Source organism: Narcine bancroftii, chromosome 9 (genome assembly GCF_036971445.1).
Source record: "Narcine bancroftii isolate sNarBan1 chromosome 9, sNarBan1.hap1, whole genome shotgun sequence".
Taxonomy (NCBI): Eukaryota; Metazoa; Chordata; class Chondrichthyes; order Torpediniformes; family Narcinidae; genus Narcine; species Narcine bancroftii.
In genome coordinates this window covers 82,307,034-82,333,553 of record NC_091477.1, presented here as the reverse complement: position 1 = coordinate 82,333,553, position 26,520 = coordinate 82,307,034, and the positions used below count along the sequence as shown (strand labels likewise).

Below are 26,520 nucleotides of genomic sequence, written 5' to 3'. Positions count from 1 at the left end.
TGTCTTGACCATATTTAATTCTGAACTTATACCAGCATTCATTTGAACCATCTCATTCATTAGAGATGTCAACATAGGTTGAATAACTGCATTTAATTGCATACATTGTGAATCCATAAATCTTGGCTCTGCTCTCTCTGACATGGTGGCAGAACAAGGTAACTGCAGCTCCTGCTGTAATTCAACAAAAGGCATTTAAAAAGATTTACTGCGGGTCTGGATTCCCAGCAACGGCATCCCGACTTCTTCAGGGAGTCGCCGCTGGTCTCCCCCCACATCTTGTTGTCTTCTCATCAATTCGCGAAGAAAAACGACTTCTTCAGATTGTAATCCCTTTTCAGCCTCCACAGGCGATCCTTGGGATTTAGGCAATGAAGAAATTGAGCCTGGGGCTGCTTCAAGTCGTCTAGGCCTCAAATCTTCAGCACTTCGAAAATGTATTTTCTTTTGAACTTGAGATTTAGTCTTTTTACCATTAGTGGCCATAATTCCTTAATACTTTTAACTAAAATTTTAAAAATTTAAACTTGGAAACAAAGGGTTAAAAAATGGGTATTTTATAAAAGTCTGGCCAGAGAGGTCGAGATTGCACATCTAGACTCTACGTAATCTTGCCACACCCCCCCTTTACCAAGTCTACTTCTGCTTGGCTCATTCTTTCCATTAAAACTTCAATGATTTCTTTAAATTCAATCATATCTCTCATTGCACTTTCAATGCCAACAAATCGGTTCCTCAAGTTTTCCATTTTCTCCAGGATAATATTTAGTTCTTGTCCCGACTCCCCAGCTCTGCCAGGGCTGGCTCCCTTTTGGGCTTTCACTCGATGTTCTTGGCTGAGTGAAACTTCATTTTTTTTTCTTGGTTACTTAGAACTTCTTTTGTTCCTTTTTTTAGTGAAGAATTCATAATTTTAAAATTTTAACTATCTTTTTGATACTCTTCACGGAGAGATCAATCAAAACATGTCTAAGTCATTCACATAGCCATGCACCCCAAACATTGTCAGTTTTTGAGTTCTTCGACACTATCAGGGATGCCATTCTCCTTTCTGAAATTCCTTACCTTTCCAGGATTCATGCAATCAGAGTTCAGTGCCTTTCCCAAATTGTTACACTAATTTGTTAAGTAATAACTGCTACTTTTTAAGAAGATGAAGGATTTTGAGCATGTTCCACTTGTTCCTCAACCATTTCTTTCTGTGCAATCGAAAGCCTACTTGCAAGATGCTTTACTTCCAATTAATATACTGTGCTCATGAACAGAACTTGAAAGTAGAAAATGTGGCTCAGTACATTAGGCAAATTTGCCTCTCCCTCATTCCATCCACTTTTCCCACTGCCTTGGAAAAGCAGCACCAATGCACGGAAGGATTCATCACTCCCTGAGCATAGTCTCTTTTCTTTCATGCCATCAAGAAAAGGTTCAAGACTGCGAAATTGAACACCCACAGGCTTAAAGGTGGTTTCAGACATTTATCTTCTCCTTTGTCCTTTACTCAAAAATGATCTTGCTTCAATTACTTTAATATTAATGATCACACTCGATTGTTCTTGTACATATATGAAACTTTCCTGCTTTCTTCTATCACTGTTATTTCTGGTCTACGAAATACTTCCAACAATGTGATAGCGTCTTTTATTGCTTCTAAACTCCAAACTAGTGCATTCTGTCCTTAGTCCCTGAAATATATCTTTTTAAAACTATGATGCCAGCTTTTTTCACATTTTTTCCTAACTTTTCTGAACACACTGTATTGTTGTTTATTAAATGCCCAGTCCTTCCTTTTCATTTTAAATAGTGACTTTTCATTGTTTTCCCACATGACTCATTCTTCATGTTGCTCATCAACTTTATTTGTTAAACTTTGTGTTCTAATTTATCTGATTTCCTCTTGATTTCATGCAGACTGCTTACATCCAATGTTCTATCACTCCAGCTTTATGCTGGTGCCCATCCTCCAGGCAGTTTTTGTAATCCACACTTCTAAATACACTCGTGAGTTGTCCTTTGTCATTATCCATTCCAACCAACTTCAGCAGAACTCCAATCTCAGTCCCTATTGGTCCATGTTTCTGAAGCCTTCGTTCTTGCACTATGTCTCCAACAAACATTAATTTACCTTGCCCGTTTTTATTGGTATGCTAATGTATTTTGGATTTCTTGTGATAATTAAAAAAAAAGTGATTTATGATTCAAATGAAAATAAATCAGTTCTATCCATATTATTGAAATTCTCTTTTTTGTGATCATTTTGAATTCAAATGCAGGTTGTGTACTTGGTTTTCATGTTTGGATCAAATTATTCTTATCCATTTAGAAAATCCCAAACAACAATGAATAACCTTTTTTGCCTCTCCTCAATTTACTTAATCTCCATGATCCAATTCCTCTATTCCTTCATTTGTTTTTTTCCTTTCCTGTAATATTTTAATAAATGTATCTGTTCTGTGATGACCAAAAACTATACATTATTTCAAGAATGTTAAGTGTTTCTGTCCAGTCAGTTCTTGGCATTGTTAGATATAAACAGCTCCCACCAGACATTTTTCAAAATATGACTAAAATTCATTGATGCAGTTGGAGGGTTGGATAATCGGTGTGTAAATCAATCAGAAGAATAGCTAGCTGCTATTGTCATCTGAATTCAAACCTGAACAGTGATTATTAGAAATGACAAGTTTGAACTGCAAGACTTTTCATTCTGAAGTTGCACAATAATTTTAGTTTATTAAAGTTAAACTAAGAAAATTAACTCCAATTTATTTCGGCTATTCAAACTGGAGTGAATGCAACCTGCTTGCATCTTTCAATAGGATTGAATTGTTATAAAATTCCATCAATTTAAATAGACTGAAATTATTTTTCTTGTAATTAGGGAGAACGACATTTGAAGAAATGGGAACATCATCCACACGAAAACATGAATTTACTCGGTCTGAGAGTGAGAATTGGCGGGTTTGCAGAGATGAACAGAATGGTGAGGATGATGATGGAGGTTGGCGTTTAACGGGGCATCGTCGAGAAGGTGATGGATGGCAACCACATAGTGCAGGTGTGAGAGCTGGACAAGTTTCTTGGCCTGCTCATATTAAAGGTTTTTCTTACTCCGAGTAATATTGCACCTGATGCATAATGGATTTTGGGTTGATGTCGGTCAGGTGTAGAATGAGTAAAAGTGAAATTGTGGCTCAAAGAAGACTGCATATTTTTGTGAATAAATGTAAAGATGGCCTTTTCAAATAAGCAAATTTTAAACTAACGACAGCATTAACAGTGAAGGTAGTTGGCCAGATAACCTGTTATCACCCTCATCCTTTGCCAGGGTGAGGTCCAATGTACATTGGAAGAACAACATATTATATTCCTCCTGGGTAGTGTAGAACCCAATGGCATGAACATCAGGTTTTCTAAGTTTTGATAACTCCTATCCTGATCTGGTTTCAACTATTTCCATCTGTCCTCCTTTATCTGTTCCCACTCCACTTTCTTCAATCCTTCCCCTCCCACCCCCTCATTTCATTATCACCTTTTGACTCCTCCTCAGCAGACTCTCTACCTTTTTTATGCTTGCTTTATCCTGATCCAAAATGTTAATTGATCATTTGTCTCCATGACACCTGAATCAGTCCAGCTTTTCTTTTATCATTCAATATTTAAAGAAAACTGATTGAAATAATACTTAATTCTACTAATCTTTTGCAATTAAGTTGCTTTGTATTTATTGCAATGAAGTTGATAGATCATCCCAGATGCCTTTTGCTTCCTATGGAGGCACTCCTGACAAAGGTCCAAGGTTCTTTTGCTTTCTATGGAATCTGCTTGACCTGCTGACTGTCTCCAGCACTTTTGTGTTCTTACAAGTATTTCGGAGTTGCAGCACTTCTTCTGGTATAATCACCAGAAATTGGTGAATTGATAAACTTCAAGTATTTGAAACTTATTCTCATTAATAATACCCTGAAAGTGTTTTGCTTCGCTGCATAAGAAAGAAGTTGAGATTTAATTTCTTATTAAGCCATATTATTGCCTAGCATATTTTAGGTATTTCAAAAATTTTTATTATGTTTTGATATTTCAATTCCTACTTCAAAATTGTGCAACTTTATAAAATTGAAATATTAAAATGTATTGAAATATTTTTCAGATGTAAACTGGTCTTATTAAGTGGTGATGTGTTAGTGATTACTGTCAGTGAATTTCATGAACATGAGATTCAAAAATTCGCTCCCATTTTTATTTTGAGCAACATTCAGTTTGGTTCATGGGTAGCATTTATAATGAAGGAAGGGAGAGATGGCAGTATTTGTTAAAAATGAACCTGAATGGACATTGTGTTTGCCGGGGGGGGGGAAATCAAAGCTGAATTCTCACTGGTAGTTTGTGTTAAAGGTTATCTGCCATGTTGTAGAACAATATTGATTTCAGTAAATAATTTTTTGAATATCCTGTGTGTGTGGTGGGGTTTGGTGCAGACTAACATAAATGTATAAATAGTTAAAGCAGTGAAATGAAAGTCACTAAAATATAATTATTTTGAAACCCATGACATCCCTAGTGTCAACAAATAAATCGTAGTTATTGGATTAATACATTTTATGGGAGATTCTCTCCTCTCATATATACATGGATTAGCACAGATCAGAAATTGCTTAATTCCAAAATCACCATTCCTAATTGACAAACAACAATCTTAAGATTAATTACTTGGAATTTTTTGACTTATTACCTCTTAACAGTAACAATTTGAGATTTTACAGTGTTTTAGCATTAATTTGTTTTCAAACTTTTTAACAGATGGGCTTGTTCTACAGGTTGGAGGGAAGCTATGGAGCGCAGGAGACGATTTGAATTTGATTACCGAGATCGAGATGATGAACGAAATTATAGACGAGTGCGCTCTGGAGGTAGTGGTGTGGATGATGAAAAGGACTGTTTGCCAGAATGGTGTTTAGAGGATGCAGAGGAGGAGATGGGGACATTTGATTCTTCGGGAGCATTTATGTCATTAAAGGTGGGGAATGTATATTTGTAAATATGTTTTGATTTGGAAATTTCTGGAATGATAGGTCATGTTATTCAAGTCCCTTATTGGAGTATCTGGATTTTTATTAGCATTGCGTTAACAGCCATGCAATCCTATTCTGATAGAATCTCTGCATCTTAATGCCCAATTACACTCTCATAGGAGGATGAACATTACTTCCACAATTCTGACTTTCATTGTGTGATGAGTAAGGCACCTATTCTATCATATCTATTTCTTGGATAATTGCTTATTTGTCTTTTGGTATTGAAAAATCATGAGTGGGTTGAGAGATATATGTAAAATAAGAAATGACTGACATTGACATAAAACCTTTCATGACTGTAGGACATGCAAAGCGTTATCCAGAATTTAGGCATTTGATAGAGTAGAATGGGACTTTCTTTTTAAGACACTTGCTAAATTTGGCTTCGGACAAACATTTATAAATTGGATAAAAGCATTATATATTGAACCAAGAGTAAAAATGGTGATAAATGTCTCATGTCTGATTATTTTAAAAAAGTTATCCAGATTTCAAGCAACCAGCAAAATAAATTGTGGAAAATGGGTAAAAAATACGTCGGTTTAAAATTGGTGTGCCTCGCTGTTAGTTCTCCATTCACTCAATATGCATTCTCAAGCAACTGGAAAACTTGCTTATCTGGCATCTACCAATCCCTGTAGGTGCTAGATTCTAGGGGGATTTACGGTAGTGAACTGTTCTCACTGCTGCCATCAGGAAAGAGGTATAGATGCCACAAGACATGACAGTTGCAATGTTTCACCATCAGACGCCTAAACAAAGAGACTCAATCTGAGACTCATTTGCACATTATTTATTACTGAATATATATTTTTCTGTATTGCACAACTAGTTTATTAAATTTCTCTTTGTATACATATCATTTTTTGATTTTTGCATGACTAATAAGTAGAAATGCTGCCTGGCTTGCAGGGGGGAAAAAAAACTCAGGGTTCTATGTGATGCCATGTATCTTCTCTAACTTTGAACGTCAAACTGAAGTGTCAGCAGAAAAGGCCTTAAATACATATCGTTCTAAATTGTCTGAATTGATAAATTTGAATGATGAACTTTTGCAATATGGCTGTAATAGATGCTCTTCTTAGGATATCAAGCATTTTGAGTGCAACTGGATGAGATTGTACTCATCTGGGCAAGTGTACAATAGTCTATTTTATACATTGTAGATGTGAAAAGAAAGAGAAATCAAAAGTCACTTAACTTCCTGATTTTTTTCTCTTCAAGCTGTGGCATTTAATTGGTTAGTTAAATTTCTGATTTATTATGACCTGCATCTCTCCCTCCCAACCCCTTATCCCATAATGTTAATAATGGGTTTATGAGAACTCGTCAATGTCAGTGAAAGATATTTAGGGTCTGTTGCAGATAAATGCTTGGCACTTGTGTGACCTAAATGTTTATTGGCAATCATAGATGATCAGGCCTTGTTTCCTTTGGGTATCACTGCTTTAACATGACTTTGGAGTGAACATGATCTTTGAGAAACAAAGTGAACATGTTTGAGCCTAAGACACTGCCCTGAAATGTTCCTATAGGTGTCTTGCACTGATTTATCAAATGCTTCTCTAATCCTACTCTAATATTTACTCTAATCCTGTACTGCAATATTATTTTCCCCACACTTTTTATCCATTCCTTATCTAAATTTTGTCACTCACACTAAAGGATATGTACAATTGCCAAATAATATGCCAATCCTTGTGTCTTTGGTTTGTGGCAGGAAACTGGAATAGCTAGAGAAAACCCAGATGGTCATTGGGAGAATATGTGAACTCTACACTGAACAGAACTAGGGTTCAGGATTGAACCAACCTATCTGGAGTTGTGAGCAGCATCTCTTTTCTCTGAACCACTATTGCTCCTATTTCAACTTCTGAGAGTGAGGTCAGTTAGTTAAAACTAGCCTCACCTGCACCCTATAGATAAAATAAAAAAATATACTTTGCTATCTGAGATTAGAGTAGGGAATGATAATGGATGAAATGTTGGAGCTTTTTGAGGATTGCAGATAATTTGTGGTTGACATAGCTCGTGATGGAAAAGTGGATATTTAGATAAGTGTTGTCTTATCAGATAGGCAATTTTCTAAATTGCAATAGATTGCACAAAACATCCCAACTTCTCAGGGCCATCTTTTCAAACATTGAAAGAACTTTAATCATTTGGGCAACTCAGTTTGTTATTGCATATTGGGATAGGTAAAGATTGCAAATCTATTTTTTGAAGTGAATCAGCTATGTGAGAAAAGTTGGACATATATTATGATGGCTCTCATTTGAATTTGCTTACACTTAAGAAGGCAGATGGTCCCTTGATTAATATCTTATCGAAACAATGGCTCCCAAAATTATCCTGGATTACTTTGTCAGTCTGAAATAAGCATCCAACTTTCCTAAGGAACATGCAACTTCCTCACGTTGACCCGGTAGTCCTGCCACTGAATCAGAACTGACTCTTCAAATGAGAATGTTTGTACCAGTTGGTACCTGGGTTTCTAACTCTTTTATGCACTATATCTCTATCAAGATTTAATTTACATATTTTGCTTTATTGATTATCAACAGTTTTTAACTATTTATTTTTTATCTAATTTTTATGGATTTATAGAAGACTTCAAAAGAACCTATTCCAGAAGAACAGGAATTAGATTTTAAGCAGATGGAAGATGGAGAAGAAAGATTAAACTCAGAGGAAAGTGAAAAAGAAGCTAAGGAGCCTGACAAGAACACCAAAAAGGAGATCGATGAAGGTACATATCAGTTGTTCTTCTCCCAAAGCAATTAAGATTCTAAATGCAAATACAACAAATATTGAGCTTTTAAATTAAAAAAAAAATTAGATTTATCTGTCATAATGCTAATGTACTTTTCACCAGGTGTATATTTAGATTTTGTTGAATCTTTGACTAAGCTGACTTTATAACTTTAGCTGAAGGATGATTAGCTATGACCCACACATTTTTAAAATTGATTTTATTGATAATGTTCTCCTATACTTCCTTTCGAAAGATGCTGGCTTCAATATCTTGCTTTGGGAATATTTTCACAAAATGGTCAAGACAAAATTACTTTTATATTGCAATTAGGCCGATTTAAACCTTAACAAACATCTTCACATGCATACTTCTTTTAGAATTACCTTGATGTAGACGTTTTTCTCCTGCTGATTTGTCCAACAAAAGGTAACTTGCCACGTACTGCATTGGACCACAAATTTTTCAGTTATGTATGTCAAAGGAGCTGACTAGTTTCATTAAATTGCTGATGAATTCTTGATTATTTGATCTCAAATTATTCCACAAGGTGGAGAATTCTTGTTATTTATTATTGAACATCTTTTCTCTGGTAAACCAAGTCCATTCATATCAATTGACAAATTGGTCTCACAGAAGATGTGAGAAGGTGACATTGGAAAGGTTTTAGGTAGAATCTGTTAAGTTGTCATAGTATATATATATATATAAAAAAAGTAATGTTTGGTAGCAGAATCCTATTTATAAAACTTCCTGCTGAAGTTAGACTGTTACTGTTCTATAATGTGCTGTGGGTTGGTAATTATTTATGATTTTACAGAAATAAACAAAACAGAAGAGTCCAAAAATGTTGCCTGTGGAACTTCACCCACTCCTCCTCCAGAACCAGAGATAGCGATGGTTTCCAGCCCACCTAAAAAGGAGGAAAACAAACCAGAAAAAAATGAGGATGCACAACAAAGTAGATCTGCCAGTGAAGGTATGGATGTATGTAAAATGCTGAAAGATCTTAAAGCATTAGAAAGTACTTAAATTGTGGTGTTTATCTTGACAATCTTTCAGAGATTTAGAACAGAAGGGATGATAAGGAAAATTATGCAGTCTTTTTTCCAATGTTTTTTCTCCTTATGAAGGTGATGTTAGAGAGCATCTAAAAATGATATGGTATAGATATAATGTATATCAGGTGAATTGTTCTGAGCTGGTCCTTTTTGAAAAAGATCATGTGAGCAATAATTCATAGTATTTTGGAATGTATTTTTCAAAACAATAAATGCTATAGATTTATGATTTATACTTTCAGGTTTTATTTCCAAAGTTTGATGTAGTCATAAACCAGTTGGAATCTAGTATTTTCACACATATTTCATAAGATTCTTCACGTTTGATGTTTTCATGCTGCTTTCTCATTTCATTTATCCGTTCCATGTTGTAATAACGCAAAACTTAGTAATCAGAAGATAGCCATTGAAACATGAGAATTCCATTCCCATTACTTAAAGTACCACTTAATAAAGTACCACTCCATCCCTGATCCATTTGATTTTTTTTTAATGTCTAATTTTAAACAATAGAGCACCTGTTCTTTTGGAGTCAGACTGTTCTGAATTGTGAATTGTTTCTTATAAATTGTCTAACAAAGGGAAATTTTTAGAATGAATGATGTTTTAGAATGGCTGCTTTCATCAAAGAAAAAAATTAATGAAAATTAATGCTGCATGGTTTGGACCTATTTAAATCATTAAATTTTACTTCTAGTGACCACCAGAATATGTCATTAACGAGCAACTTTTAGAACGCTGAATCCAAACTTTAATGTTCTAGCTGAAAACTTAGATTTTATTTTATTTTGAGTTGTAAAAAAAACTAAATTCTATTTCATAATTTTCGATTCACTGGGAATACAAGTAGGTGCAACATCATGGAATGTTGGTTGGCAACCTTGAAAATAGTCTTTCAGACAATAGTTAAAATCCAATTAAATCTAAGATGCAAAAAATGTTAGAGGTAAGAAGTTCTTTGTTACACAGGACCTAACATATCCTGATTGAATGATGGAAGAAATTCAACAGTGAATTTTGAAAGATAATTGGATAAATAAGGAGAAAAAAAAAGCTTGAAAAATCCACATTAAACTGATAGTTCCAATGACTGATGGTCAGAGGTTTTTTTTGTTGATTTTGTAACCCATATCTTCAACTCATTACTAATGTTTGGCAAGAGGAATAAAAGATGTAAAATTATATGAAGTTAGTTGTTTTGCGGTTGCATAAATTTTTGCACTTGTGGTTTCGTGACAGAAACCTCATCCTCTTCAAACCGGAAATCTCCAGCTCTGCCTAGGAATCACTCTCCGACTGCTGCCGTTGCCGATGCATCTTCAGTGTCTCCCCCATCTACACCTTCAACCATGGCAAATCGCAATATACCTCAGGACAATGATGATGACGAAGGGCTTAAACACCTTGAACAGGTACATGATGGGGAAAAATAAGAATTCATTATCCTCTTTCCCATAATCATATATGAACATCCATCATAATTTGAATAGTTTTCATTGTATATCCCAATTTGTAAATGAGAAATTGTTTATTTTCATTGTATAACATCGTAGGTATCTATAACATCTAAAAGCAGGATTATGTCACTATCTCTCAAATACTTTTGATATCAATCTGTGTTCAGCCTGTAGTAGTGTATGACTAAGCCTTTAGCCCTTTGAGGTAGATATTTCCAAAGCCTCACCACTCTTTGAAAGTCTTTGATCTCGTTACAGTTCTTAATGAATTATTCTTTTGAGACCATGATCTCTAGTTCTGAACTCCTCTGCTGGAAAAAGTGAATTCCTTGAATCTATCCTTTCGAGGCCCCTGAAGACTTTGTATCTTGTAATGAGATCACCTTTCATTCAGAACTCTAGAACCTTTTTTCAACTCAGCGTCTCTTCATGTGACACGTCCGCCATCTCAGGAACTAGTTATGTAACTCCATTCCTACAGCAAATTTTTTTTTGTAGGAAGTGCAAAATTATACACTTCTCTTCAGGTGTTGTTATGCCAAAGCACTGTATAATTACATGTACTTAAATACTCTCGTTAGAAATCTTGTTTCATAATTTGCCATTCTTACTGCCTGCTACACCTGGATGTTGGCCTTCAGTATCTTGTGTATAAGGGTATTCAGATCCATTTTGAAGATCCATGTTTCCCATTTTAAAAAAAATGCATAACATTTTTGTGGATTACAATACATGTCATGTTGCTCATTAACTTTGCACTATCCCATTAATTAATGCATGCCAACTTGAGTGAGACTCGTTCCTTTTGTTTTCTGTCTGTTAACAGCAGTCAAACCTGTTACCCCCAGTGCCATGTAATCTTGTTAACTACCCTTCAGTATGGCACCTTCAGAAAATTCAAATGCACTGGTTCACTTGATCTATTCAGCTAAATACACCTTCAAATGTCTTCTGTAGATTTGTCAAACAAGATTTCACATTCATAAATCCTCATTGGCTCTGCTCAATCATCTTTCTTTGGCTTGGCTTTGCGGACGAAGATTTATGGAGGGGTAATGTCCACGTCAGCTGCAGGCTCGTTTGTGGCTGACAAGTCCGATGCGGGACAGGCAGACACGGTTGCAGCGGTTGCAAGGGAAAATTGGTTGGTTGGGGTTGGGTGTTGGGTTTTTCCTCCTTTGTCTTTTGTCAGTGAGGTGGGCTCTGCGGTCTTCTTCAAAGGAGGTTGCTGCCCGACGAACTGTGAGGCGCCAAGATGCACAGTTTGAGGCGATATCAGCCCATTGGCGGTGATCAATGTGGCAGGCACCAAGAGATTTCTTTAGGCAGTCCTTGTACCTCTTCTTTGGTGCACCTCTGTCACGGTAGCCAGTGGAGAGCTCGCCATATAAAACGATCTTGGAAAGGCGATGGTCCTCCATTCTGGAGACGTGACCTACCCAGCGCAGTTGGATCTTCAGCAGCGTGGATTCGATGCTGTCGGCCTTTTCCATCTCGAGTACTTCGATGTTAGGGATGAAGTCACTCCAATGAATGTTGAGGATGGAGCGGAGACAACGCTGGTGGAAGCGTTCTAGGAGCCGAAGGTGATGCCGGTAGAGGACCCATGATTCGGAGCCGAACAGGAGTGTGGGTATGATAACGGCTCTGTATATGCTAATCTTTGTGAGGTTTTTCAGTTGGTTGTTTTTCCAGACTCTGTGTAGTCTTCCAAAGGTGCTATTTGCCTTGGCGAGTCTGTTGTCTATCTCGTTGTCGATCCTTGCATCCGATGAAATGGTGCAGCCGAGATAGGTAAACTGGTTGACCGTTTTGAGTTTTGTGTGCCCGATGGAGATGTGGCTCAATCATACTGTGTATTGATATCACATTCTGTACATGTAAAAATGGCATTAGGAAAAATGTGGTAAGTTTACATCTGACTAATTATGACTCTTTAAAGAATATGGACTATTTGGTGGTTGACTGACTTGATGACTTAACAATTAAAATTGGACTATTGAAGGTGGGGAAAAAAAATAAATGTTTTGAAAAGTTTTTGCAGTCCAAATTTGGGGAAATAAAAACATGTACATCAATTTAAGTTTATGTAACTAAATTGCATCTGATACTCAGTCTCTCTTATGCAATGAAAATAATATATTTCCTATTCAGGAAGCAGAGAAGATGGTAGCATCTTTACAGGACAATGTCATAGAAGATGAAAGACTATCGACACAAATTCAGGAACAACGGACTAAATCTGCTACCTTACCGTTATCTCATGAAGCTGCTATGAAGTGGTTTTATAAAGATCCACAAGGAGAAATACAAGGTATAAAGGATCATAGAGTTAGCAATATGTAATATTCAATTATCTTGACTTTAAAGCTGTATTTGTATTGTAAAACATTTAGAAATTCAGGCAAATAAATTTCAAGTTAATTGTTGCAGTTAAAAGACAGATTTTGTGACAGCTGAGTACTACACCTTTTACATATAAATTACATTTCTGAAGCATTTCTTGGGGAGTCCACACTAATTGTTAATTTTCAGATAAATTTTCAATAAAGGATTATGACATGGGCAAATAATAATTCAATTTGCTCTTTTAAAATCATTATTTTTCCAATTCCATTGTAACTTGTTAATAAAAATGCTGCTGGTCATGCCTCAGCACACTTGCTTTTATGGTTGACATGATATACAGGGGAATCCCTAATTAATGCGATCCGATTTAAAGTGAATTCGGATATAATGCGATGAGTCCTTGGACCTGTGGGTTGGGTAGGAGTGACAGTTCAGTGCGATTTACCCATAATCCCTCACTCAGCTGGAACCGCTCTGCATTTCCCTTGTGCTTGCAGTGGCAGAGCGGTTCCAGCTGCATGGGGGCTTATGTATAACGAAGACTGGCATTGATCCCGCATTGAGCTGCCACTCCTGGCTGGCGTCCGAATTCAATGACTACTTCTAAATGCGTTTAAACGTACTGCTGAAGCTCAGGTTTAAGCTGTGAGCATTCAGTGTTGTTGCAGACTTTTTGTTTCCTGCCAGCGAAGTCACCATTTGTGGTTTACTAAAAATCAATTTGTGTTTTAATTTCAACTGTAACAACACTTTATTGAAACCCTGATTTAGCGCAACCTCTTTTTTTTTAAACGATGCTATTTTTTTGGGACACAAACGATCACATTATAACGGGGTTCCACTGTACATGGATTCAGTGATTTGTAATATAGAGAGTTGATGTAAAATTGTAAAATGAGTTGGAGGGATAATCTTTTAATATTCCTTAATTTACTCACTGAACCTGGAGCCCAGTTTGCTGATTATCTGAATCCATTGTAGAGTGGAAAAATAATTGGATACAAGTGCACAGACATAAATTATTCTGAGTTTTGGACTCCTCAACCTCACCTTTGCTCTATTCTAATGTCAAATTTAAAATTAAGATGGCTTCCAAGTTGTAATTATTATCTCCTATATATGATAGAAATTTTAAAAAATGGAGAAAGGAATAGGGCAACACAATAAGTTAGGTGTGAAAAGTAGAACATAAGATATAGGATCAGCACTTCGCCATTCCATTGTGAGCTGATCCATTCTCCCACTCAGCCCCACTCTCCTGCCTTCTTCTATAACCTTTGATATCCTGACTATTCAGTTTCCTGGCAATCTCTGCCTTAAATACACTCACCAATTTAGCCTCCACAGCCAGTCGAGGTAGCAAATTACAGAGGTGCGCTAGCTAAAGATATTTTTTCCGCATCTTTGTTTTAAATGGGCGCCCTTCAATCCTGAAACTCTGCCCTCTTGTCCGAGACTCCATTACCATGAAAAACAACTTTGCCTCATCTAATCTGTCCAGACCCTTCAATATTCAAAATGCTTCTATTAGGTTCCTCCTCATTCTTCTGAACTGAAGGAGTACATTCCAAGTGCTGTCAAATGCCCTCATATGCTAATCACTTAATTCCAGGTATCATTCTTGTGTATCTTCTCTGAAACCTCTGCAATGCCAGCACATCCTTTCAGAAATTAGTACTCCATACTCCAAGTGAGGCCTCACTGGTGCCTTATAAAGCCTCAACATCACATCCCTACTCTTGTATCCTATTCCTCTCAATATAAATGCCAAGATTGCATTTGCCTTCATCACTAACTCAACTTGGAGGTTAATCTTTAGGGTATCCTGCATGAGGACTTGTAAGTCCTTTTGCTCCTTCGAATTCTGAATTTTCTTCTATCCAAATAATAGTCTGCACTTTTATTTCTTCTACCAAAGTGCATGACCATACACTTTCCAACATTGTATTTTCTACTTCTTTGCCCATTCTCTCTTAAGTCTCTCTGCAGCCTTTCTATTTCCTCATCATGCCATACCACTCCACCTATCTTTGTATCATCTACAAACTTGTGGTTAGTGGTGTGAGCTATCATCCAGATCTGAAATTTTATTTCACCCATAGTCATATAATTCTGAAGCTATGAGAATAGTATGAAGTAGTCGGCAAGAAATCCATACAATTAATTTAAATTTCTCTTCTAGGAAGGATGTTTTGAACCTTTTAAAAACGATTCTCATCCATAAACACATTCCTATTGTGGAAAAATTATCCTCTTATTTTTAATGAAAACAAAGTATTTGAGATTTGTTATGCAGGTAATTAGAACATATTTAACACCATTGTAGCCATATGATGCATGAGGATAGTGCATATTGACTTGAAAGTATGTTTTTAATACGTTGTAACATTGAGTATGAGGAAGCTATGCTAAGCTTTGCCTTTTTGTTCTAGGAGTGTGAATAATATGAAACATTGATCTTTTTTAGTATTTTCACAAGCATACACTTTGTTTAGGATAGTTATTAGATTTAATTAAATATTCTCAAGTGTAAAGATTTTCAAATAATTTTGAAAGATAAATTATCAGTACATGGTTAACTCAAACGTTCCTTGGTCATACTGACTGGCACTGATGCTCATTAGAATCCTAAATCCGATGCCCATGTTTCTCAAAGGCTGAGGCCATTTAGAAGTCTAAGTACTCAAAATTCGGTTGTTTTTATTTCATTTGTTTAACGCCCAATTTATGCTTCAGAAATTTTAGTTCCTGAGAGGAATATCTGCCAAGTAGAATAAAGGGAATGCACTCTGTGAGAATTATGGGTCACATTTAGAAAATTATGCAGTTAGATTGAATTTAATTAGAATTCATGAAGAGAAACTCAGTTTTAAGTGATAAAGTGCAAATACGAAGAGATGTTTGTAGCCGCAAAATGTTTTAGTACTCCTAATAATCTCCAAAATATTTTGTGAATTGTTTAGTCCTTAATCTGTTCCATGTTTGCATCTAATCTCTCACAGATGATCTTCCCAATTTACAGACATCTATTGTATTATAGTAAACGAAGTGGTTTAAATTAGGCTTGATAATTTCCCTGAACTGCTCTGTTTCAGCACGTGAGAGCAAAAACTGGGAAATGGGATAGAACATTAACAGAGCATTGAGTGAATCGTTTAACTGAAACATCCAGATTAATCAATTGGTCTTTTTGGCAAATTTAAATTGAACTGAAGAAGAAATATAAAAATGTTCATGATGGTTTCAGACATTTGAGATGAGAGAAATTGTATGTTAGTTAACCAACCTTGTGTTCACTCCAGGAATGCAAGAGAGATATAGTCTCGGGTATGGCCATATACAATAATTCAGATACTGAATTTGAATTCAAATATTCCATGCCTCCAGATATATTGATCTTCTAGCATGTATTCCTTTGTATTTTTCTGAGACTGGGGATATGCTGGGTTTCTGCACTCTGATCTTGGTGTATGACTTGTTTCTTTATAGGTTTCTATGCCCTCTTACCAATATAAGATGCTTGTAACATCGAATACTAAATATAAATGAAGAAAAAAAAATGTTGAAGCTCAGTAGTTGTCATTTACATTTGAGGGTGTGAAACTGCAGAAAATAATTTATAACTCTTGACTCAGTTGGGTATCAATTTCACTGTTCATGCTGAGGCACCACCTTCTCTGCCGTCATGATGTTGATGGACCCTTGCATTATTTAGCTCTATATTTTGCATATAAATTAATTAGTTGCAACTAATAGTTACAAAATCAGATTATACTAACTTTGATTTTAACCATGCTGATTAAGGAAAGGGATACTGAGAAAACATTGATATTCCTTTATTACTATTATCTATTCTTTACAAATATTTTTATTTTCACTCTTGGATTCTAATTTGAACCTAAATTATCTTCTGCACATTTTCTTTCCTCTTGAATTTTCCAATCATCTTTTTTGGATGTAGGAATCAAATTCCTTATTTTCTTTAAAAGAAATTGATCATGGTAATATGAAAAGGGCAAACTTGATGTAAGGATATCACAGGTGAGCAGAATGCCACCATATTTTAAAAAAAAACATAGCTAGCGTGCACATGGTGTAATTATTCCCCCCCCCCCCCCCCCCCCCCCACAGATGAGGTGCAACCTGCCGAGTTCCACCAGTAGATTTTTGTTCCAGATTTCACAACATGCAATCTCTTGTGTCTGCAAATCATGTTCGCAGTAATGTATTTAGGTAACATAATCATTTTATCTTTACATTTCTTGCTTCAGGATCAAATGTCACAAGATGGTATATAAATAAAAATAGAAGGGGGTGGAGGTACTGAACAGGATATTTGTCTTCTGCCTCATCCATTGCTAGGGTAAGACCAAATGTAAACTTGAAACATAGACAGTAGGTGCAGGAGAAGGCCATTCACCCCTTTAAGCCTGCTTCACTGTTCAGTATGATCATCCTATTCCTGCTTTCTCTCCATACCCTTGGATCCCATGGGCTAATAAGGCCACATTCAACTCCCTTTCTAATATATCTAAAGAACCCTTCTGTGGGAGGAGTTTTGCAAGTTTACAGCACTGAGGAACAACATGGCTTAAAACCAATAGTACGAACATTGAATTTTCAAAGTTTAAGTGTCCCCATCTTTATCGGGTTCCACTGTTTCCACCTCTGCTTTACTTGCTCCTGATCTCACTTTTGTATCTGACCTAATCTCCGAGCTACTCTTCCCCACCCCCTCCAGTGGTCTTTTCTACTTGTGTCTCCACCATTTATAAATCTGTCATTGCCCCTTCCAACTTTTATTTTGATGAAAGGCCCTTGACTGACCATTTCTACCCATGGATACTCCCAGAGTCCCTTTTGCCTTGCTTTGTTCACTCAGATCAGAGAGCATGTATGAATAAATAATCAAAGTTTCAGGTAGAGTAATTTTTCATCGGAAATTATGGAGATGATCTAATATTTTAATTAAATGTAGCCAATTTGAAACAGACTTTCCCTCTCCAAAGATTCGACCTGAACTATGTATTTTCATTATTTTTCTGTTTGGGATTTCTAGTGTCCATGATAATTTGCTTTATTATTTATGGATATTATTTGTGGATGATTTGGATGCATGTGAATCTTCTATTGACCATGATAAGTAACCCTCAGACGTTTTATCAATAAACGTATATTGAGTTAATGAAATTACATTATTTAAAATATTTTTCATGTACCTCCATGTGAATGCTGAGGATGAGGAAATAAAATTTGGCTTGATCTTAAAAAGCTTTTTCTGCAGGAATGACTATTGTCATTTATAGAGCAATTTAAGTGCATTGTCACTGGAGTTGCAAATGCAGGGCAATATATAGACATGGACTATAACAGTTAAAGCCTACCTAGGGCATACTGATAGTCCTGCTTTAACTTTGATTAATATCCCAGCTTTCTTTATCACTTTCCAGCTGACAGATTAACTGTTATAGTGGCCACAGTTAAATGTCTTATATATGGCATTCATTAATAATAAGACAGTAGCATTCACATCTTCTCTATTGAAATGGTTTGAGAGGTTGGTCATGGCCAGAATTAACTCAAACCCAAGTAAGGACCCACTGCAATTTTCCTACTGCCATAATCACTCCATAGCAGATGCAATCTCACTGGCTCTCTTCTCAGCTTTAGATCACCTGGACAAATATGTACATCAGTCTGCTTTTCATCGATTACAGCTTAGCTTTAAACACCATCAACCCCACAGTACTGGTCAATAAGCTTTAAAACTTTGGCCTCTGCAACTGGTTCCTGACTTCCTCATTGGAAGACCAAAGTCAATGTAGATCAATACCGTCTTCTCACAGACAATCATCACAGATGCACCTCCAAAGATGCATGCTAAGCCTACTGCTCTATTCTCTCTACAACCATCACTGTGGCTAGACATGATTTAAGTTCCATCTCCAAATTTTCTGATGACAACACGGTTGTTGGCAGATTCACACGGCAATGAGGAAGCGAGCAGGAGTGAGATAAATCAGCTAGTTGACTGGTGTCTCAACAACCACCTTGCACTCAACGTTAGCAAAATTAAGAAATTGATTGAGGACTTCAGGAAGAGGAAAGCAAGAGAACACAAGCCAGTCCTCATTGAGGGGTCAGCAGTGGAGAGGGTAAAGAACTTAAATTTCTGGGTTGCGATATCTTTGAAGATCTATCCTGAGGCCATCATGTTGATGCAATCATGAAGAAGGCTCACCAGCCACTATAATTCGTTGGGAATGTAAGGAGATTTGGTATGTCACCAAAGACTTGCAAATTTCTACAGATGTACCATGGAGAACACTCTGACTGTTTGAATCATCTGGTATGCAGGAAAAGACTAGAGTGCTGTAAACATGGCCAGCGCCATCATGGGTATTAGTCTTCACTCCATTTAAGGACATCTTTAAGATGCATTGTCTCAAGAAAGCAGCCTCTATCATCAAAGATCCTTACCCACCCAGGACATGCCCTTTTCTCTGCTGCCATAAGGAAGGAGGTACAGGAACCTGAAGATGCACACCCAATATTATAAAAACTACTACATTCCTTTCGTCTTCAGATTTCTGAATGGACAATAAACCAATAGGCACTACCTCACTTTTTTTCCTCTTTGAACTAATTATTTAAATATACTTGCAGATCTGTAATTTATAGAAATTTTACACCTGTAATGTATAATATTACTGGTGCAAAACAACAAATTTTGTGACACATTCAAGACAATAAACTTGATTCTGAACCATGAGTTTTCTACAGTTCTTCTCTAGCCCTGGACCTTTTTTAAAGTAGTTTTCTGTCCAGAGTTTCCATCCTTGAGACCTCTTTTTTTTCCCTTCCCATGAATCACTCTGTACCTGACCATTCTATTTCCTTTCATAATCTTGTTGCAGCAAACATTGAAACTACTTTTGCTTCAGCTTCTTCCAATTAGAAATATGATTATGATAACTCATCCATATACTCCAACCATCAAACTATATCTAATATTTTAGCAGTCCTTCAATTTGATATTGATATCAAGCTTTTTACATCTTTTAAAAAATTTGTTTTAATTCCATCCTTTTGTTCCTCTCATGGAAATAGTGACTCGTGTCATCTGTGGTTTCATATTTCCTCGATCATTGCCATATGGTATGTCATATTCAGTGTAGTTTCTGTGCTATTTTATTATATTATGTTTTTATTTCTTTCTCAAATTAGCTATTTCAAACAATCACCTGTCTCTCTTCCTTCCCCAAGAATTTGTCCTTGGAGCTCTGGTTATCTGGAAAAATGCACATGCTGATAGTTTGAGTTCTATATCTTCATCACTTCTGACCCCTTATTTTCTCCCAGCTATCAGATAGTCTGTCTTGTGTTATAATGGATGATTTATATATTTCTTTCAGCTTAGCAGAGCGTAGAAAAACGTACTTTTATTCACTAACCCAGACCTTACCCTCCCCCGCTCCCCCCACCATCCCTCTCTCTGCCCATTTCAAGTCACTAATTTGTGCTTCCTCTGTGGTCTTGTTGCATAAAATGCTCATTTTTGCTCTTGTGCTCAAAAATCACAGTAGATTAGATTGGCTTTAGTTGTTTACCATTTGCTATGACAAATCAGCTATTGAATAATGAGCAAAATTAGCTAAACCAGAATTTTGAAAGAAATTATTGGTTCTTTGAGTAATGTACAACTTTGTATTTCAAGGAGCCATTCACATAATCTATGAGGCAGTACTTAAAATATTAACAATCAAATCAGACTAACTGAATAAGCTTTCATCTTTAAATCTTTTGCGAAACTCAAATTATTCAACTAAATTCACTTTGTCACAGCATTTTTAGTTTTATTAAACTAAGGTATTAAAAATGCATGATTAATTTGGAAACCGACCGTAAAGGTTTATTTCAGATTATGCAGTTTTACTGGGAAGAGGATAAATATTCAAGATCAAAGGTCAAATACACTACAATGCGCCAACTGTTAAGTATCTACACATACAAAGTATATTACAAAAAATCAGCTTTTGTTTAAAGCCTATTTTGTTGTTCGTTCTTTCATCCTGTATAAATGCAGGTTTCTCTTGATTTATGTAAACATTATGTTCAGGGGAAAGCTTTGCTTTATGCAAGAATTGAAACTCAATGGAAGCTTTTTCCCATTAGATGCAATGTAAAACTTCTGATTTTATTTCAGACCCCAAGAATTTTGGACAAAAGTACCAATACTTGAAATAATAAACAATTTAAATAAAATTTAAAATAAAAAAAAACAAGCGAGGAGTATGTCTCTCTTGTATTTCTTGCTCTCCCTGCTGGTGATCATTGCATCTAGAATGTAAGGTGACGTGGGCGGCAGGAGAGGTTGTCAGACAGTATGTAATATCTCAATATATTAATGACTGACTCTTTAAATACAGAAACCAAATTCCTAGCATTTTTTGACCCCTTTTATTAAAAGTGCAGTAAAATTGGCCATTATATTCCAGTGGTAGCCTCACCAAGACTGATACACCTGCATTATGAATTTATCTTACTTTTGTACATGGGTCAAAAGAATACATGGTATAATTTTCCAGTCTTGGGATTATGTGTTGTTATCTTGTTGAGATCACTAAGGTAGAAGTAGAAAATTTGATATCTGTTGCAATGGAATTTAAGAATTAATTGATCACAGATTTAGTGAAGAGGCACAGAAATAGGTCTTAGTGCCTAATTGCCAAGTTGATTCCTGTGCCTATCATATTTGAGAGGAAATGGTTTTAAACAAATATATTCCCAGTGTTTATCAATTAGAATTTGAGATGCTAAACCTGGGTATTCAAAAAAAGTATGTTTTCATATTAATTGGAGCTGCGATGACATCGATGTACAGTTGATATTTTTTCTAAATGAACATAACATAAAGTATAAGATTACAATCGTCAGTCTGTTATTTTTGGATGTCTCTTCATGTAATTATTTGCTCAAACAGAACCCATATGTTTTTTTTTGTTCTCTCTGGAACTCAGAAGTATTGGTCCTGTAAATGAATTTGCTACTCTCCTTGCTAAACATAACAATTCTTAGAAAATATATTTTATTTTATAACCATGTAATGTTACAAATTTGAGATGTGCCACTATTTAGTCTGATCTTGTTTTCAAATTGTAGTTTTGTAGTTGTTAAGAACTATGAAATTTGGTGAGCATATTACTGGTGATTGTGTTTACATTTTAACATGGTTCATTCAAAAGGAAGCAATGCTAAATATTTGGAAGGAAGTATAGCAACTTGTCAGTGAATAATCTTGTAGGGCCAAAATGGACTTTATTTTTGTGTTCATATCTGAGAAATGGCAATGATTGACTGGATGTATTTATCTACATTCCAGGGTCTTTCACTAACCAAGAGATGGCAGAATGGTTCCAGGCAGGCTACTTCACAATGTCTTTACTTGTAAAGAGAGGCTGTGATGAAGGTTTCCAGCCTTTGGGAGAGGTTATTAAGATGTGGGGCAGAGTACCTTTTGCTCCAGGTGCCTCCCCTCCTCCATTGCTGGTAAGAGGATTCAGGATACAATGAGAAATGGCTAAAAATTAAAATTTCATGATCACCTATGAAATCAAGGCTTTTGTCACTTGAAATTAAAATGAACTGTTTTGCCTGTGTAGTTTTCCCATTTGTATGTTGGTTTAATTATAAATATTTTCAAAGATATTATCTGATAATTAGTCCTTTGCAATAATGTTAATGTTTGCTTTCTTGATTTGATAGAAGCCTGACAATAGAGAATATAGTAATAGAAAATGAATCAGTTTGGTAAGAGCACAATTGCAGGGGTGCAAGGCTTCTAGGTAATAGCAATTACAAAATAATAAAATATAACATAATGAATAATAACAATGTAAATGAGATGAAGAACAAAGTAATAGATTGGAAAGCCTCTTGTAGTCATGCATAATGGGGCTATGGCAACAGTTTTCAATTATATAGTCATTTATGGTAAAAAGCAATGAAAAATCTTAGGATTTTTTTTCTTGAGTAAAGGGAGTACTGGAAGGTAACCTAATGAATATCTTTAAAATTACAAGAGGATTTGTTAAGAGCTAAGAGGAAAGGTACTTTCACTTGTTAGAAATATAAAATATAGGACATAATCCATGGTCGAACTTCAAAGAGACTATAGTTGAGGTGAATAATAGAGGCATATGAAATAAATATAATAACTACAAAATATATGTCAGAGTTTGTCTATGGGTGGGAGGAAAGAGCTCGTTGAGCATAAATGATCTAGGATTATCACACTTTGTGCTTTGATTTTTTTTAAATTAATGTTTCAGCTTTATATTTCATGCTATTTAAAAACATATAGAGATAATGTAACATAACTAAGACTTTCTGAGGTTTTAAAATCAATTGAGTTAATTGCTGCTGCCTTACATTGCCAGAGACCTGAGTTCAGTCCTTGGGTACTGACTCTGTGGAGTGAACATGTTTTTGAGGTTTTATGGATCTTCTCAAGGTATTCCTGAAGGTTGGTTAATTGGCTGGTGTTAATTACTCTATTCTTCCATGGCAGAATCTGGGGAGTTGATGAGAATATGGAATGAATAACATTGGGATTAATGTGGGATTAGTATACATGGGTGTTTATGGTTGGTGTGGATTCATTGGGCCAGAGCCCAGAAACTGCCCCATCTCTCAGTAATTCTAACAATAGAATACCATTATTTCAAAGGAAGTAAAATTATTTTTAGTTCTGAATAGTGTGATGGAGATATACAACACCATATTAAATATTAATTGTGTTAAAGATTGAATTTATTGTCATGTTCGTAAAATGCACAAAAATATTTGTTTGCCCTGCTAAGGTAAACATTGAAATGTAAACTAATTAAAACAAGAAAGAGAAGCAAAGGGGTGTCCCTTCAAACACTGAGTGGCCATGGATCTTGTCCCCCTGATGTTGCACCTCTTATGCTGCATAGACAGTTCAGAGGTGAACCTGATCTTGAGGTATGGAAGATGTCTGGTCCTGGAACCCCGAAATGTTAAGTCATCAGCACCCAAAGCTTTTCAGGAGGCCTGCTCATCTTCATGAATATTGGACTTAATTCCTGATTCCCAGAAACCATTTGTTTGACCCATGGCCATCAGCTGCTGTCTGAAGTTGAACCCCAACATAGCAGCCATGTTTAGCTGTGTGTACTCCCAACAGTAACCTGGTTGGACTGATAATCCCACAATAGTCTTGCCCCTATCTGTGTAATCTCTTCCAGTTTATTAATCTTCAAATCATTAATTCCTAAAATAGTGTTTATTTGCACAGCCTCCAATTTTCTTTGTTTAACCATAGCTTTGTGTGTCTTGATCATTTCGATTTGTTATTATTGGTGCTAGGTTTTACAAGTTTTCGAATTGATCTATTAGAAGATGATCATCTCTGAGACTGGTCCAGATTTGACCTCTGCTTACCATTTTTTGACATAGTTTACAGAATCTGATTAAATGAAACAGTCAGTTTTAGAAAATAGACAGTGAAGGGTAGTGGAGAGTTCCATCAGCATTGATGTATGGCCTGATTTTATCATGCTCCTAACCTTGTTTTTCCCTTCCCACCCCCATTGTCCACCATTCTCTAACCCTGCCCCCTCCCAACTCTACATGCCACTCTCCCAGCAGAACCACCCTGGTTTTCTTCTAAGTCTCCCTTGGTGACTCACAAACCCATCTCATTCCAATTAAGAAGTCATTGTTGTCAATATTCTACCTAAGATGCTACTCTGGGAAATCGACCTAACTTCCATTCAAAAGGAAATTTTATCCATGAGCTATGCCATAATTATATTATCCTGGTTAGGTCTCTTGTGTAGTGGGTTAATTTGACAGACCACAAAGGAGAACCATATCTGCATAAAATAGTTGAAATGACATGGCCAGGGGATTCCACAATTACTGCCCATTCACACTCTGTTGAAGAATATTACTGTACTTCGAGGTCATACCAATGCTCTGATATGCTTGTACTTATGTCCAAAACAACAGATTTGTGTCCCACATTAGTCTATTGGCCATACTAGCCCATTTGTAGAATGCTTCTAAGATGGCTTTTAAGTAGTTTGTTGATGAGCTCTCTAGGGGATAGGCTGCACTGGGTTGGGTGTCCTGTAATGCACCAGAGGTGATTAGAGAGCTGAGGGTAAAGAAACAATAAGGAGGCAGTACACAATGTGATTGAGTTAAGTTTGAGATTTCACAAGGAAAGACTAAAGTTGGATGTGTTGCTATTTCAGTGGAGTAGAAGGAATTGCAGTGGCATGAGAGAGAAACTGTCCAAAGTAGATTGGAAGGGGGCACTAGTACGAAGGATAGCAGAGCAGCAATGGATGGGAGTTCATGTGAGAAATGAGGAAGATGCAGGATAGATACATAACAAAAGTGAGGAAATATTTGAAGGGAAAAATGTCACAATGGTGGATGACAAAGGAAGTCAAAGCCAAGGTAAAAGCAAAAGAGTGCATACAAGGAAGCAAAAATTAGTGGGATGATCATTCAATAAAACGCTTCATTAATAACGTACCCCACATTATAATAATTTTACAGTTTTGTTTAGTTTAAATACATTTGAAAACAAACATCTTTGCATATTAAAACATGACTAATCAAACAGAATTCAGTGTCTAAAAGAATCTCCTAACATGAACTCCAATGCGCATGCATAAGGTTAAAAGAACATTGTAAAAAAAGTGATTCTAAAAGGACTTGGCCTCCCTCAACTTAAACTTAATAATCCCTCTAAAACGTAGCAAAAACATTATTGTTACAACTTACCCTTCTAGAATATCAACTATTTGTACATACCCATTATAATTATGCGTCATAAAATATAACACACTATGTGCATGCATGGGATGATATTATGGTTGGCTGCCAGTTGTTAGTGGTGTTCCACAAGGATCAGTGTTAGGGCCACTTCTTTTTATATTGTTTATCAGTTATTGAGATTATGGAATGAATAACTTTGTGGCCAAGTTTGCAAATGATACGAAGATAGATGGAGGAGCAGGTAGTATTGAGGAAAACAGAAAGGTTGCAGTAGGACTGAATCAGATTAGGAGAATGAGCTGAGAAGTGGCAAATGAAATATAGTGGTGGAAAGTGTACAGCCATGTACTTTGGTAGAAGAAATAAACATGAGATTATTTTCCAAAAAGAGAGAAAATTGATAATTCCCAGATGCAAATGGATCTGGGAGTCCTTGTACAGGATACCTTGAAGGTAAACTTGCAGGTTAGATGGTGGTGAAGAAGGCAAATGCAATGCTGGCATTCATTCCAAGAGGAATAGAAGAGTAGGGATGTGATATTGAGGCTTTATAAGGCCACTGGTAAGACCTCACTTGGAGCACTGTGAGCAACTTTTGGCTCTCGTTTAAGAAAGAATGCGCTGACGTTAGGGTTCAGAGGTTCATGAGGATGATTCTAGGCATGAAAGGTTTATGATAGGATCTTTTGTCAATTCTTGGCCAGTAATTATAATTTTGGAGAATGAGAGGGGATCTCATTGAAACATTGTGAATGTTGAAAGGCATGGATAGAGTAGATGTAGAAAGGTTGGTTCCCTTAGTGGGAGTCTCGGACAAGAGTGCTCATCTTCAGGATCGAAGGGCATCCACTTAGAACAGAGATACGGAGGAATTTCTTTCGTTAGAAGATGGAGACTCTGTGGAACCTGTCACCACAGGTTGTTGTGGAGGCCATGTCATTGGGTGTATTGATAATTTTTGATTGGCCAAGGTATTAGAATCATAATTGTCATGAAATTTGGTGTTTTGCGGC

At 36.1% G+C, this 26,520-nt stretch overlaps 1 protein-coding gene across 7 annotated transcripts in view; it reads left to right on the top strand.

The window, feature by feature from the left end:
• The window catches only part of gigyf2 (GRB10 interacting GYF protein 2), a 107,571-nt gene that overhangs the window by 35,460 nt on the left and 45,591 nt on the right, over positions 1 to 26,520 (top strand). For 6 of the 7 annotated variants that reach the window (XM_069896642.1, XM_069896638.1, XM_069896637.1 and 3 more), the window contains 7 exons: positions 2,879 to 3,055; positions 4,815 to 5,014; positions 7,680 to 7,821; positions 8,645 to 8,803; positions 10,125 to 10,297; positions 12,497 to 12,656; positions 22,074 to 22,240. In XM_069896642.1, the coding sequence (XP_069752743.1) occupies positions 2,879 to 3,055; positions 4,815 to 5,014; positions 7,680 to 7,821; positions 8,645 to 8,803; positions 10,125 to 10,297; positions 12,497 to 12,656; positions 22,074 to 22,240 (1,178 nt within the window). The remainder of the gene's footprint in view (positions 1 to 2,878; positions 3,056 to 4,814; positions 5,015 to 7,679; positions 7,822 to 8,644; positions 8,804 to 10,124; positions 10,298 to 12,496; positions 12,657 to 22,073; positions 22,241 to 26,520) is intronic. The other variant, XM_069896639.1, reaches the window with a different exon arrangement.